We start from the raw sequence: 16,000 nt of genomic DNA on the forward strand, positions 1-16,000 counted from the left end.
GCTACATTAGCCCGCAGGAGGAAATGTTTCGGGATGTATAATGTGATCATAGAAGAGCTTCAACCACTGAAACCGGGCCTATTAATCAAGTTTCTTGATTAAATAGGACTCACCGATCTGCTTTAGGCAGAGAACGGGGGCTACAATAGCTCTTAAAGGCGCAGTATACCCCGAATATTACATCTACATCTACATCTACACACTGGTGACACTTGACATAGCTCATGCTCACTGGTGTAAATCTCAGGTCATTCCCTCTTCAGCTGAGGTTGAGGATTTCCAGCTAGGGTTTGTGAGGAAATTCTTTGGACGAGAGGGTTTGAATATGGGAAAAGGGTGTTGTGGATTTCTTTTAACGAGTTCACAAGGTCGTAAATGAATGGAATATGGAGGTCAGGGAGGATGGTTTTAAATTGGAGAAGTGGAAGGAAGCATCAAGAATTTTTCTTAGGATTTTCGATTGAATAATTCCAATTGGAAAATTGTTTTGTAGAGGGTGTGTTGTTGATATGTAGGTGGGGTCAGTTGTTCGAGTAGAGTCAGCAAGGTTTGTAACGGCGGTTTATGCATTGTTGTTTCAGATGAATGTTTTTTATCAATGTACAGTGCCAGGTCTGTATGTGAGCAGTAGGCGTCAGTATGCTATTCAGTCGTAATGAGGGACACAGTAACACAGTAACGTTCCTAGTGCGAAAGTGACTTGAACACGTTTTCATTCGTTCACTTTGATTCTCCATTTGCCGTACCAGTTTTTTGATAGGTTGAGGTAGGAAGATACGATCTTAAACCGGATTGGAGCGAGAAAAAAGGATAGCCATGTCGTCGGCAAAGGTGGAGATGACTATACTTGTAGAAATGTCAGTTGTATTGCATTGCAAAAAGGACCGGGCTATGAATATTTCAGGCTAAGGGACCATTCTCGGTTCCATCCTTTATATCATTTATACTGTTGACCTATCTGTACACCTAAAACCATCATCACCACCTACGCGTACGATACCGCAATTTTGTCCTCTACATCGAATCCTATCCAAGCTACGTCCACCATCCACAAACACCTTGAGGTTATAAAGACTATAATGCAACCACTTTGGATATACGGAGTGGAACTGTGGGGTTCTGCCAAGCCATCCAACATCCAGCGCACCTAATCCTTCTGATCGAAAGGCTCAGGCAAATTGTCAAAGTTCCTTATAACATCACTAACCGCACTATCCACGACCTCATTCCTTTTGTCAACGAACTGATCCGTTCCCGATTCCAAAAATGTCACAACAATCCATCCTAACACTACTGCCCGAGCCCTCTCTACACATTCCCATACCGAGAACCCGATACGTCGCCTTGATCGAGCATTGCCTCGGAACGTCCTTGCCCTCTTAATCACTCACACTGGAGTGCCAGCATAGGCTGGTTTCTCATGGCATGCGTCCTCCAGGTGCAGTGCTGGCAATTGTGTTAGTGTTGTGCCGTGTGAAAAAACAAACGTACATTTGTAATATGTACTAGTATGTATAGGGTACAAATAAAATAATTTAAAAAATGATCAAGAAGAATCAGTTATATTCGTTTATTAAATTCCTAACAAACCCTGAAAATAAATATTTTGATAAATTAATTTTATTATTAAATTTTTCGCCATCCAAATTTGCTTACGATATTTTTCGAAAGTCACACAATTGGTTATAACTTTCGAAAATGTACAAAAGGCCAGAAGGCTGCAGTGAAGAAAACTTTACAAATATTTAGAAACTTATAACCTGCACGTATAAATTCACTATATTAGTTTATAATCACAGTCTTCATTTTAAGTGCATGTAATATGTAAAGTGAAGTATGCACAATAAATAGAATTGTTTGAAGAATAAAAAATAATTCAAAAACAACATATTATATAAAAATATATTTTTCATAAAAATTGGTACATTCAGAAATTAGAGAAACTTATATCAAATATGTTTTTCTAATTTTTTTCTCTTGACTTGATATAAAACACCCTGACTTAGAATAACATGTACAAATTAAGAGATATTTTGTTGAGGTGAACATGTACCTTGGCTGTTGTGACGAAATGGAACGACCAAACTACACCATTCATAACGTTTTGTTTAGTGTTTAAAACTCTCCTACACAAATACTTCAATTTTAAATTAAATTATAATTTCTTTGGTTTGATTTAACTAGCGTTGTTTTTGTTGTAACTCCGTTTGGATCATTTCTTTGAGAACGCGCCTAAGGATTTTTCCGGAAGGGTTTTTTGGTATGGCGTCTACGAATACGACTTTGGAAACCTTCTTGTAAGGGGCAACTTTCGACGCAACGTAGTCTTTTATCTCTTCCTCTTTTATATTTTGGTTTCCTGGGTTTGGAACGACGAATGCGACCGGAACTTCGCCGTTTCTGGAACAAGGGAGAGAAGTGACCCCTGCGTCGTATAGCTTGGGATGCTGCCTCAATATACTTTCCAACTCAGCGGGAGGGACCTGTATTAATGTTATATTTTTACAAGTATTCTATAAAACAAGCGTTTTAGTAGTAACGACAGACCTGAAAACCCTTGACTTTGATCAATTCCTTTTTTCTATCTACTATGAAACAATTTTTTAATTCGTTTATGTACCCTACGTCCCCTGTATGGAGCCAGCCGTCTTTATCGATTGTTTCAGCCGTCGCTTCGGGCCGATTATGATAACATTTCATAATCTGAAATTAAACAATTAAAAAAAGAAAATATTTTGTTGTTACACAAATTGTCATACTTGAGGCCCTTTGAAGCATAGTTCTCCTGTTTCACCGGCAGGGAGATCCTTTCCAGTTTCCGTATCGACCACCTTAGCCAATGTATTTGATACGATGGCTCCAGTAGAAGCTCTGTCTTTGTAATCTTGATGGGAATGAGTAAGTACAGGTGCGGATTCTGTCAGCCCGTAGCCTAAAATAACAGTACACGTCAAAACATCAGATTCAATACGTGTTTTAAAAGATTACCTTGGATGACAACGTGCTTTTTCTTATCGAACAATTTCTCTAAGTCGGAGTCACTGCACGGAGCTCCGCCCGTCATGGTGATCCTCAGGTGTTTCAGGTGTTTCTCTGTTGCTGAAGGATGGGAGGCCAAGAAAATGATCATAGGAGGAGCAGCGTAAAGAACAATATTCTGTAAAATTTCGTTTAGTTTTTTCAAAAATTTTGTAAACTTCTGGAGAAATTATTACTTTGTTCGTTGACAAGCTGTTGAGAAAGCTGGCCGGCTCGAATTTGGGCAACGTCACCACTTTACCACCTTCCCTTAACGTCCTGGATAGGGAGACCGTTGATCCGTAAATGTGGAAAAACGGCAGAACGGCTATAACCGAATCTTGGTGATCTTCTAAAATCATATAAAAACTAATGAATAACAAATACTATATTGATTCATATTTTTGGTGCAGTACAGTAAATTCGAGCTATAACAAATGTATCTTTTACTGCAGTCTTATCAGAAGTACAAACAACTGATAAAAAAGATAATGGACGGAAACATTCTGTAAAATCTAGTGATATCCCAGAACGGACAGAAAGTTTACATCTATATAGAAATCTCTTAACAAAAGGAATAAAACTTAAGTCGGTTAACGTCGAAATTTATTTGATAAGTTAGAAATCTTGATTTGAGCGCCTATCTTTCGAACACTGCCTTATTTATCAACGGTTTTCTTAAGAAAAATTCTTATGAATAATATCTATATAGAGGTTAAACGTGAGTTTTAGCATGTTGGCGCAAAATATTTCAAAAAGGGATCAGTAAAAAGTGAACTGTAAACACTGCAAAGATGAACATTTAACATAAAAAATAAAGCTCTGGGAATACACTAAAAAGGTGACCTATCAAAGTACATACAGACTCTTAGGACAGAGATATGAGATAAAACCAGCCCTACTATGAAGCCTTCACAATAGAAATTTAATTAAATAAGACGGCTACTAAGAATTTTAACGAAAAATTTAACGAATGAAGAGAAAATTAAATTTTGAGATAAAATTTTCAAAAGGACATTGAAACATAAAGTTTTTGGAATAAAAACAAAGACCTCGAAATTGGTATATAGATGTACGGATGATGAACCAAGCAGTGCGAGTTGCCTAATTTTTGCTCCTTGGGGCGTATTCCCTCAATATCCATTCAATTTAGCTTGGTACTCAGGAAATAATCAGAAATATATTGAAAGGATGTATTGTATGTACTTTCCAACAGCCAAGCAACAATAAAGGGTTTAAAATCTATAAAATAGCTTCAACCTAGTTGATTCAACAATATATTTGGTAGGATTGGGGATGTGGTCGAATGAATGATGAATTTCAACACCAGAACATTCATTCCTACCAAATATATTTATGATATCTAATCATCTCAAGTAGGATGACAAGTGTCTGACTTTCGCTCAGTAGACAGGAGTTTAGGATGTCTTAATACTGGCCATTGCTACTAAATTGCAACTTCGAGAAAATGAATAAAAGTGAGTTGAAACTTGCTGAATTTGACAAATAGAGGCAGAGACTTGAGACATTTTCTGTGTGGCTGAACTCCGGATTTTCGGGGAGAATCAAGCCTGTACAGTAGAAGAAACGACGGAACATGAAGCTTAACGAAGGGCTCTAGACAATGATGGAGATGGCACGAAAGATTTGGTCGAGGTGTGCAAGGTGGTAAGGCCGAATCCTAATACTCTATAACCTAAGCCGCATGACTGTGCTGCAGCACTACTGCGGTTCAGTCGGTTTCCAAAACTTTATAAAAGTCAACGAAATTGTTAAAGGAATGCAACCTCTTGGTTTGGACAGAGTCAAGACTTTTTTACTTAAGATTTGTGAAGGTTGCAAGAAAAGAACACAATGTCGCGATTTTTGCCCAAATGGAATTTATATATTTCTTCTTAAGTAATTTTAAAATAATACGAACTTGTTGTTGGTTGGTTTATAGTAATATCGTTATGGGTTATTTGAGCAACGTTGGCGACTAGGTTTTTGTGGGTGAGGCAGACGCCTTTTGGAAGGCCAGTCGTCCCGCTGGAGTAAGGGAGAAAAGCCGTTGTCTCATTTGCTGCCACCGGGTGGGCTTGTTTTTCCAAGTCGGATATGTCCCTGGGGCTTATTAAATCGCTGAAAGGCCTCACGCAGCTTGGAATCTCCCTGGTTCGGCCGTCGAAATCGTTCACGCAAATAACATGGAGATTTCTTTCTAGAAGGTTTCTGGCTGTCAAGGCCTTTTCGAGAGAGTCATGATGGCATATGATATACTTTGATCCCGAGTCGGTCAACTGATGCGCTATTTCATCTGTAAAAGAGAGAAAAAATGTCATGCCCTGGAGAAATAAATTAAATGACATAACAATAATAAACGGTGTGATTAAACGCTGAGATATAAAGGACATTTGTGTTGAGTATTGAGGCGACCAACCGATGTCAAACCGTTGTTGCCGGCTATATCCGATGAAAGCCAAAACGTGTCTGATCAACCAACGAAAATGTAAGGATTAACATGGACTGCCGACGCGAATAGTCAATTAAAAAATCTCAATTGAGGATTCATAAACGAAATTTATGAAATCGTACAGCATATAAGTGCTACAACCGTAAAAACAGTTAAACTATCAACTACAAAAATACCCTAAACAATAAAAGAAAAGGTTATAAATTGCAACTCTATAAAATAAATGAAGACAAGAAGCAAGACATACTGACGAAAAACTAAGTTCTTTGATGTGAAAATAAATCCTGATGAAAACTAAAATATGAACAAAAAGACAGATATGTTTCTAAAAAAATCATAACAATTAGGCAGCAAGAAAACTTTGTGTTATAAAACTCAAAGAGGAGCAGTGCGGAATTCGAACCCACGACCTTCGGCTAAATACACCGCTCCTCTACCACTTGAGCTATCGTGCCTTCACAAATATAAAAAATAATTTTTGTTTACTTTTCCATGTGATTTTTTTAAAATAATTTTTTAACGCTCGGGAATTTACACCCATCCTCAACATCTACATTTTTCTTCTTATTTAGATTATATATATATATAAAGCTTTTTTCAAAAGATATATAAGCATTTTACATTTGCCTACAAGTCGCATGGCTAAGAATGGAAGAAGGATTCCTTCCAATTTCCTTCTTTGACTTTTCCAAATGCCTCAGATTTAAAAAAAAAAATGGTGATAACTGATAACTTTGGAACGACTCCACTCATCTATCGGATACTTGCACTTGGCCTGTATCCTGCCAAAAATGTATATTTTGGGTTTGTTAGATAGATTTAGGGGCTTTAAAGGGTGCTTAAAATGAATCCAAATTAGGTTTACTTAAAAAAATCTCTTTTGGCTTATTTTACTGAAAGCGCTTTTTGCCTTAACTTTTTATATATCTAATCTCATTTGATCTGCTGATTAGTTTATTATCAGGTAAAAAAAAAAGAAAATAACAAAACAAATCAAATGATATGTAACCTTGAAGTACATGAACAGCGAATGCAGAATCACTTTAAAAAAAAAATAATTAGTTAATTTTTTCGCGGATCCTATTGGCAAAACTGCTGTTTTAAAAATATTTTTCCACCTAGTATAACCAAAAAAAAGTCTCATTAAACAAGTGATCCCACGTCTGTAGGACCCCTTTGTAAGGCAGACTGAAAGTGTACAACAAGACAAACAAAATTAAAAAAAAAAAAAAAAAAACTATCTAGAAGTATAAACCCAATTAAAAATAAATAAAAATAATAAATTGAATATAAGATTATAGTATAAAAATTTTTTCATTTACTTTTTGAAAAATGTAATAAAAAATTTAATGGTTTTATCAATTCGTTAATCGTACTTATAATGTAGGCAAGTCTCATTCACTCGGCACATGCGCAGAATTGATCATGAAAAGTCTTTATAAAAAATGGATAAAAAATAACAAGATATTAAAGTAAATTCCTAAAAAAACTAAACAGGCCAAACTAGAGAGCAGTTCGAGCAGTTGATCAACCTGAAATGTGATCCTTGATTCCGATTTGCGTTGATATGATTGATTTCTGGATTATCTTACTCTGTGATTTAAACATAAATGTACGGTTTCTCAATAGAACTAGAAAACGAAATCATATAACCTGCTGAATAAAGTGGGTTAATGGCGGAAAGGGTTAAACCGGCCTCCATAACCCCGTAATAGCTGACGGCATACTCAGGCATATTGGGCAGTAATAATGTTACTGTGTCTCCTCTGTTTAATCCGGCTTTCAATAGAGCGCAAGCCAGCCTTTTACTATTAATCCTCAGCTCGTCGTACGTGTAGCCTTTGCCGGTCAGGCCGCATTCCTTCAATATTAAATCAAAATAAAAAGGATCGATTTAAAAAAATACAGTAATACGAATAATATTGTAAATGTTTCCAAAATTCTTACAACGGCCACTTTGTCCGCCCATTTTGAACTATTCTCGAAGACGAACTCAGGCAGTGTTGCATCGGGGATGTCGATACTTTTCCAGGGCGAAGCGACGATTGAATCGTGTTTTTGAGATGCGATCCTTGAAAGATAATTGACTGGAAAATTGCTACTCAGCGCTGCAGGACGGCCCAAATCAATTTTTCCCAGCGCTACCAGTAATCTCCTGGATTTCAGCATCTAAGGAAAAAATATAAAGCTGAAATACGAAAATGTTCTCATAATCATTACTCTTCGCAAGGCTTGGACATTTGTTCCTTTAATACAATATATTTATAAAAAACAGAGACAAAATATTTTATTTTAACTAATTAAAACGCCAATATTTCCGCATTCTATAATGTAGCTATATTACATTATTAATTTACACCAAGATTTAGTTTGTATTATTGCACAAAGTTATTCCACCTGCAATCCTTTACATAAAATTTACCTCTTTAAGAATTTTAAGGTAAAAATAAATTGTAATTTAATTTGAATAATAATATAATAACATGTCAAATTAATAACGAATTGTATCATTGTTTTAATATTAAAGGTTTAGCGTAAAACGTTGATATCAAATCCCTTGCTTCTGAAAATATTTTAAGCCAATGATATGATTTATATAATAGTTTATATTGTCTGTTAATTCAGGTAAATCAAATTAACTATTCGTTGGATTTGTCTTTGATATATTGAAAAATCTGAACTACTTGGATATAAAGAACTAAGAAAGAAAGGACTTGGGAACACCTATTTTAATTACATCTTTTTTTGCGATTCTAGATTCAAAAATATTATATTCTTGCCAAAGCGGCTTAGAACTCGAAAAAAAATCAGAGTAATTTAATTCTTATTTCAGCAAAATCAAATTAACTTTTTATTGGATTTGTCTTTGATCTAGTTATAAAATCAGAAACACTGGGAGAAAAAGACTAACAAGGAGAGGCTATGGACGTGGAAACAGCGATTTTAATTAAATTGTTCTTGGTGATTTCTCTAAGGTTCAAAAACATTAGACTCAGATATTTTAGAGTGTTCTTGCCAATGAGGCTTAGGAATCGAGAAAACTTCGTTTTTTAATGTTTCTCCTCTTGACATGTATGATCGAAACCTCTTAGTTTTATACTTATAAATCGCTGTTTGACAGCTATGTGATAGAAATTTGCAACAATTTATACATAGTTTCTCTGGTCATTAGGAGAAAATATTTTGGTTTCATTAAAAAAAAAAATAAAAAAGTGAAAAAAAAAAAAAACATTGTGAAGCTGTGAGAATGTGAGCATGTTGTCACCCGCGTTCGACTATTTCAGTTTATCTGTGCCAGAGCTGTGTGTTCTTCTGACAAAAAACAAAACCAAGATTAGACGTCCAAGTTTGATTAGGGACGATCAAACTACTCAACTATCATGTGTGCTCTTTTTTTTCGAAATTGAATGTATAAACTTCATACAAATTAAAACAGAAATTTCAAGATTGTTTAAAAATCGACAGGAAAAACCTCCTTTTATAACAAATTTCGTATTAATGGTAATATTAATCATAGGAATGTAGATAATGATAACAAGCCAACGTCCCCTTGACAAAGCTTAAAGTTCAAAGTTGTAGTTAGAAAGGCCACTGAAATGTCCAAATTGTCTGTGTTAAAAGGGAATTTTAGATTGTTCAACTCTGTTAATGAACCGGACATTATGATTTAAACTAATTTAATTTAATGCAAACCAGAGAAATTATATTCAATTATATCTCGCTATTATTAACTGTTTGTAAAAGGGGGGGTGAAAGCTTGAAGTGATTGTCTGTAAAATTTACAAGTTGTATTAAGTATCTATTAGTAGAAATGTATATTATAATTTGTTAAACGATGATTAATATATGTTTTTTTTGCTTTAGTTTTTAATTTCTTTCTATTTTTTTAACCTACTTTTCTTGGCTGTACAGTCACAAATTATGCAAATATTTGAATATCTACGTTACCTATACCATTTTCTTGAGGTTTTTAGCTTTACATCCCTGTATTTCCCTTTTTGTAATATCTTTTATACCTCCTAATTTCTTCTCATTTGTTTTGGCGATTCGCTTACTCTGCTTTCTTTCTTCTTATATTTTAAACGTGGTGTTACATAAAATCAAAGATATAGACGGTTTTTATAGAAGGACCACCACAGTAGAAAAACTTCAACCATTCAAATGTTTTAAATCAGAAAACAAGTTTTTAATAACTGAAAACTCACCATCAACGATGGTTCAACAGTCGATTATCACAGGATGTACAATTACCTCTGGTTTAAAAAAGGAAGACCACTTTGCCCCCCGGATACACTTTTAGGACAACTCTCCCAAAAAGGACTGTGGTATAAAGTAGAAATTTTTCAATACATGCAGTACAGAGGAGGTAGAGGGGGTCGAAGGACGAGTCAATGAGAGAAAAACCGGATAAGGAAATTTGCATAATCAAAAATGCGATTTATTTGCTACCGTCAGGTCATGTACGACGTATCGAACACGTGCGATCATAAGACAGAGAAAGAATTTTTCCCCCTTTTGTTTTGGAAGCTGCACAATTTAAAATCCTTTCACCACAAAGGTCTGGATTGATTTGAATAATTTAAAAATCCTTTTTGTTCTTGAAGTGCTTTTCGTTGGCAATGCTGGGGGCAGGCTCTGTGTAAACAAGAAGTGCTCCCACCGGATATTCGAGAGCCAAATCAAGTCCAGAATCCAAAATGAAGGTATTTCGCTCCGGTATTGCTCCAGAGACAAAAACAGGGGGTATGTAAACAGATTTTATGAATCCTCCATTTGAACGAAGGTCGATCGACTTATTAAGCCTTAGGAATGAAAACATGCCCAACTTTAACCCAATTCAAACGATTCATATCAGTCAGTTTGAAGCGACTTTGAAAAAAAAGTTAAGGTCTCATGTTTTTGACGTTCAAGGCTCAATAGATAAGTGTAAAATACACGAGAAATGGGTTTCTTATGCACGTATTCGTTTTTAGGTCCGGGGGAAGGCCAAAGAAAACAATGATAAGCCCGTCGAGGCCTACTTTTGTACTCTTGTCATGGTTACTGCATAATTTAATAACGGTAATTGGCTCCGAGGGCCCTCTTCTTGACGATTGACGCTAATTGCGGCCCGATTGTTGAAGTTCGGTCCGCTTTTGCCACTGTTTTAAAACTGTCCTACTCACTCTCAATTGAAGAGAGAAAAACTGAATAGATTCAATTTATAAAGTCTCCCTAATTGTATAAAAATATTTTTAAAGCTAACGATTAAAAAAACCTGACTGCCAATTTGCCGACCCGTTATTTAATTAACGGTACGGTTTAAGAAACGGTTAAAAGCTACACCTCGCAACACTCCTTCCGTAAGGGGTAAAATAATTTTACCATTCTTGGGAATATTGATGAAAAATAATTTCAACCGACACTCTTTTATAACTGACATTAATGTAAAGGTAAACAAAATGAAATTAAGGAAGGAGAGAGAGAGAGAGAGAGAGAGAGAGAGAGAGAGAGAGAGAGAGAGAGAGAGAGAGATATCAATATATAGATATAGGCATAAAGATCACTCGATCGATAGATAGATTATTAGATATACATATACATAGATAGCTAGTTTGATAAACATTGTCAAGCGAAATATAACGATGGTGGTAGAGGTGGCGATATAGAGATATAGGCGGATAGATAGATAGATAAAAAGTTAATTGTTAGATAGATAAACTTAGATTTCGAGAGAAATATACAGACCGTGATGGAGGTGGCGTAAGAGTATATAGGCAGATAGATAGATAAATAGATAATAGATAGATAAACAATTTCGAGCGAAATATGGCGGATATTGAAAAAGTAATTTATTTATATAAAAATAAATGTAGAGAGAGTGCTTGAAATTGAGGGTAAAAGAAAGAGAACAATACAAACAAAGAGAGAATGTATGTGTGTGTGTGTGTGTGTGTGTGTGTGTGAGAGAGAGAGAGAGAGAGAGAGAGAGAGAGAGAGAGTAATACATAGATATATTCATATATATTACTATATGTTCTATTATTTTTTATTTGCTGTTCCTGATTTCTTATTCTTCTTCAATCAATACTATGGGATATTTGTATTTTAAACTACTCTCACCTGGTTTCTTCTCTTTTTGTTTATTTCTACGTTTCGACCAAGCGTACTCTTAAGCTGAGAGAATTTTTTCGGTAAAAATATCGACAAATTAAAACTTCGTGACTAATGTGTTTCTCTGTAGTTGATTTTAAGTTATCTAAGTTAAATTTGCTTCGTACAACAATGAAACAAACATTCCTTAATTTATCCGAAATCTTTGATTAGCCAAAAGTAATTAACATTTTCTCCTTGTTCTGGTTCTTTGAATAAAATACTCTTTCGAAATACTTAACCAAATCCTATGATGAAAGTGAAGATAGCTTTAAAATAAACTAGATGAAAATATAAAAATTAATCAAGACTAAAAAATGCGATAAGTACAACATTTTCTTACTTTTTATTTAAAGGTTTTGGATTTTCCATTTCAGACAGTCAGGTAGGTAAAACTTGTCGGCGTCGAAGCGAGACGGAAAGGAAAGCGATGTTGCGAACATAATTTTATCTAATATCAGCAACCTGGCGAGAGGGGGCGGCGGATCGGAAGGCGTACGGTATTCGAATCCGTCAATGTGTCAATACGATTCACAGTAGGTGTGTGGGTTGAAGTTGAAAATCTGGGCCGATCAATTTCAGGTTGAGAGAAGACAATAAGTAACGATTTCGTTGAATGTAAGGGAGCCATCAGGTACAGCCGCCCACTCCAGGACGTTTACTACGTCGTTGATGGATACCAGCCTACGTTATACCAGTCTAATAGCGGTCAAGTGGCCGAAAGTTATGACTCAGACAATTCTGCCTTACAAGAAAAAAAATCAGCTCATTTTTTATTGCTTCAAACTTCTAAAATTTCACAGCGCCCATATTGAATGATCTGGTCACCGTTGATCAACATTTAAGTTAAACAGCCAGTGTTGTTCTAGAAGATGGAGGATATCGATTTTCTACAAAAATTAATGATGCGATTCTTCACCGACTGGGAGGAAAAGGATTCTCATTAGATAGATGATGTTACAAAACAAACAGAAAAACAACTCCTTAGACAATTAAATTTATAAAATAAGTAATAAAATGTGACCATTTACAAACATAGCAATTAAAAAGACTTTTTCTTATGTTTTTCCATTAAAAATTGTTGTAGGTAAAAACAAAAATTAAGCTATGAATCTATATTATTTTTTGTGCACTTCACACTAAATAAAATTGGGCGTAAGTAGAAGAGTACGAAGGGTTTTAAGCATTGATTAAGTAGAAAATACTCAGAATGATTCATGAATTATACACAAAAATGATGATTGTTTTGTATATATATATATAAATAATGTGAAGTTTATGGGCCGACAAACAGCTGAGGTCATCGCCGGCCCTCTGCTTGTTTTCCTTCTTTTCTTTTCTTTCGCGCATATTTTGTTTAAAACTGCAGCCATTTAAGCGTCTCGATCTGGTTACTGACTCTCTGATTTCAAATATATACTACGTTGATATTCTAGAATGCTAGTCTCTCGTTTGTACCTCAAGTTGTCAAATACAGAATGGAAACAAAACATACAATACATCACCCCAAACATAGATGTCTGGTCACATTCACTCCCCCAGAGTACTCGATATTCCTCGGGACGGGGTTAAATCACCCCTTCCTTTCATGCTAATAAATTACATTCATTCCAATAAATTAACATAAAGTCAAACACAGACACAACACAAACACATAAAACTATAGAAATTTAAAAATCCCTATAGCCCTGAGGTACCGGAACAGCGATCTGTGCCCGCTGACGTGCCTCAAGACTACGCACAGATCCGATGAGATGCCAAAATATTGTCTATATACATCTAAGTCTATATACATACAATTGAAGAGGTGCTCGACCGTTATTCTATCCTTACATAAAGGGCACCTACGTGATCGCTTTCCGGCCAGAAGGTGTCCGTGCGATGGTTTTGTAATTTCAAATTTGTAATTCAAATGAAGTTGAAACAGAAAACAAATTACTATTCCTAGACATACTCGTAATAAGACAGACAGATTGCACACTAATCAAAGATTAGTACCAAAAACCCAACACTGATCGCTACCTCAATTATACTTGGCCAACACACCACCCCCTACCACAATATTAAACTTGGCTAAAGGATTATTACACAGAATCATATCTATAAGTCACGAATCCTTTTACTTAAAAATATCCAAACATACAAACAAATCTTACATAACAATAACTACCCTATAAACATAATCAACAGAATCATAAATAATTATAACCCAGCACTACATAAAACATCCTCCACAGTACGTATCACATCATCAACACAATCATACAAAGACAAACCAATATACATGTCCATTCCATTAATTCACACATTGTCATACAAATTAAGTGAATTTTTCTCTTCAGATCACATTAAAATAGGTTTTAAAAACCATAAAACAGTACACACACATTTTTCCAAAGTCAAAGACGCAACACCAACACTCTTCAACCGATGTAATTTAAAAAATTAATTGTATAAACTGTCCAGCTGCATACATTGGAATTACATCTATCTAGAAAACGGAAAAACAACAAGTTTATTTTTACAACAAGTACAAACGCAACTTTCTTAATTAACACAGCATAAATTATAGAACAGATACATGCAAACTCAGCCGTAGCTACGCCAACATCATAAAGCAATAAAACTATCAAGCCTTCCTTCGTTTATCGTCCTTAAAAATTAACTTTTTTTTCAATGATTATTTGGAAATCGTTAGGTGCGGTCTGGTGTGTTGTAGGTTTAGAAAAACATTTTCTTTAACATGCCAACGTTTTGATTTTTATTAAGATCATCTTCAGGGCTCAAAGTGTATGTTTTCCGTGAAGATGTGTCATTCTTGTGTGTCATGTTGAGTGAGCCCCCATGTTCTTCGTCCTTCGGTCGTTGGGCACGCTCCACGACACACAAGAATGACACATCTACACGGAAAACAAACACTTTGAGCCCTGAAGTTGATCTCAATAAAGATCGAAACGTTGGCATAATAAAGAAAATGTTTTTCCAAAACCTACATCACACCAGACCGCACCTCACGATCTCCAAATAATCATTGGCTAACGGTCGCTAGACACACACAAAAAAAATTCCTTTCCAATATTGAATGCCGAATCACAAATCCAATCCAGTAAATCCCCATTCTCGACTTTCTTTGATTTAAATAAAACCGCCTATGATCAAAGAAATTTTCTCAGATTTACCGCATCCCCCACCCTGTCAGAGTCATATAAAAACAGCAGATTACAAATCCACGATTCACAACACCTTCACAAAACCATTATGGCACCATACTTTATGTGAGTATGAAATACTTGGTTCAAAATTTATATTCACATCTTAAATTGTATTTTTTCCAATCAAAATATGTTTTTTTGGTTTACCCAAGCCCTGAAGATGACCCGAATAAAGGTTGAAACGTCGGAAAAAAAATAAAAAACCGTGTTTTTCTAAACTGTCACATTTTTGAGCGTTCCTCAAGACTTTAACAAATTATTACAGTTGTTGAAACAACTTTCAGACGTCTAAATGCCATGAAATGTCTTAAGAGAAAATTGTGGGTGATAAAGTTGTGTAAAATTTTACGAAAATAAAACACGTTACGTATCTGTAACGATTCTAAACCAGAAAAAGGCTCAACCCAAAATACCAAAAGAGGAAAACAAGGTCTCCCGAGCTGTGTGCTTAAAACATCAATGAAATTTTAAAAATTTCTTTTTAATGCGCAACACGGATCCCTTTGCCAAATCAGTCAGGAAAGCGGTGGGTACTCACCCTGGCTTATTTCCAATTGTAAGCACCTCGATGTTAGTGTCCAACGCTAATTTCAATGCGCATTTGATGTGGCCAACAAAAATTATTTAATAAAACTTCTGATTCGTAAGTTCACGATGGTCTAAGGAATTGCCCAAGGTAGAAGATGCTGCAGTTCGGGAAGATGGTTAAAGCTGGACTAGTTAGTATTTAGGTAGTAAAAGTGGGGACGTATTTATATATTCGCCATATTGTATTTGTAGGATTTATTTTCTAGTACCTTTCCAATATTCCAATATGGCATGATGTATAGATTTAAATATGATTCTTATAGCTTAGCGAAATTAAATTATTTAGGGTTAAATATGATTAAGTTCAATTAGGTTAAGCTAAGATTTAGTCATGCTATCTAGTGTTAAATTTTAATTTAGTTATTTATTGGTAAAAAAATACAAAATTGTCAAACAGATAAATTGAATTATATGTATTCTTGAACACCAAGACAATCTGTGGTACTATTTAGTACCACGTTAAATTTAATAAATTAAAAAAAAGATAAATTGAAGTGTTACGAGAAACAAAAAAGAAAGTAATTTTTTAAATAGAAGCATTTTATTAATCCTCTTAATATAAGTGTTACTCTGAAAAATGCACATTAGATATTATAGT

At 34.9% G+C, this 16,000-nt stretch overlaps 1 protein-coding gene across 4 annotated transcripts; it reads right to left on the minus strand.

The window, feature by feature from the left end:
- Positions 1-1,888: 1,888 nt before the first annotated feature.
- On the minus strand, positions 1,889-15,560 carry LOC106673035 (4-coumarate--CoA ligase 3-like). 4 transcript variants are annotated; one of them, XM_014404949.2, is made up of 9 exons: positions 15,353-15,560; positions 7,418-7,639; positions 7,124-7,331; positions 4,940-5,314; positions 3,216-3,370; positions 2,989-3,157; positions 2,760-2,932; positions 2,548-2,703; positions 1,889-2,483 (listed from the first exon to the last, which is right to left on the minus strand). In XM_014404949.2, the coding sequence occupies exons 2-9, from the start codon at positions 7,637-7,639 to the stop codon at positions 2,181-2,183; spliced, it is 1,761 nt and encodes a 586-aa protein (XP_014260435.1). In that variant the 5' UTR covers positions 15,353-15,560; the 3' UTR covers positions 1,889-2,180. The 4 variants fall into 4 exon arrangements, with proteins under 4 accessions (XP_014260435.1, XP_014260434.1, XP_024084669.1 ...); XM_014404948.2 differs by lacking the exon at positions 15,353-15,560 and adding an exon at positions 9,676-9,793; XM_024228901.1 differs by lacking the exon at positions 15,353-15,560 and adding an exon at positions 9,722-9,744.
- Between the last annotated feature and the right edge of the window lie 440 nt (positions 15,561-16,000).

This window comes from Cimex lectularius, unplaced genomic scaffold (genome assembly GCF_000648675.2).
Source record: "Cimex lectularius strain Harlan isolate CLEC.00 unplaced genomic scaffold, Clec_2.1 scaffold357, whole genome shotgun sequence".
Classification (NCBI taxonomy): domain Eukaryota; kingdom Metazoa; phylum Arthropoda; class Insecta; order Hemiptera; family Cimicidae; genus Cimex; species Cimex lectularius.

Coding starts and splice junctions, on each gene's coding strand:
- LOC106673035 (XM_014404948.2), bottom strand. Junction 7,332..7,417: donor GGGCGGACAAAGTGGCCGTT/GTAAGAATTTTG, acceptor TTAATATTGAAG/GAATGCGGCCTGACCGGCAA. Junction 2,484..2,547: donor TCAAAGTCAAGGGTTTTCAG/GTCTGTCGTTAC, acceptor ACATTAATACAG/GTCCCTCCCGCTGAGTTGGA.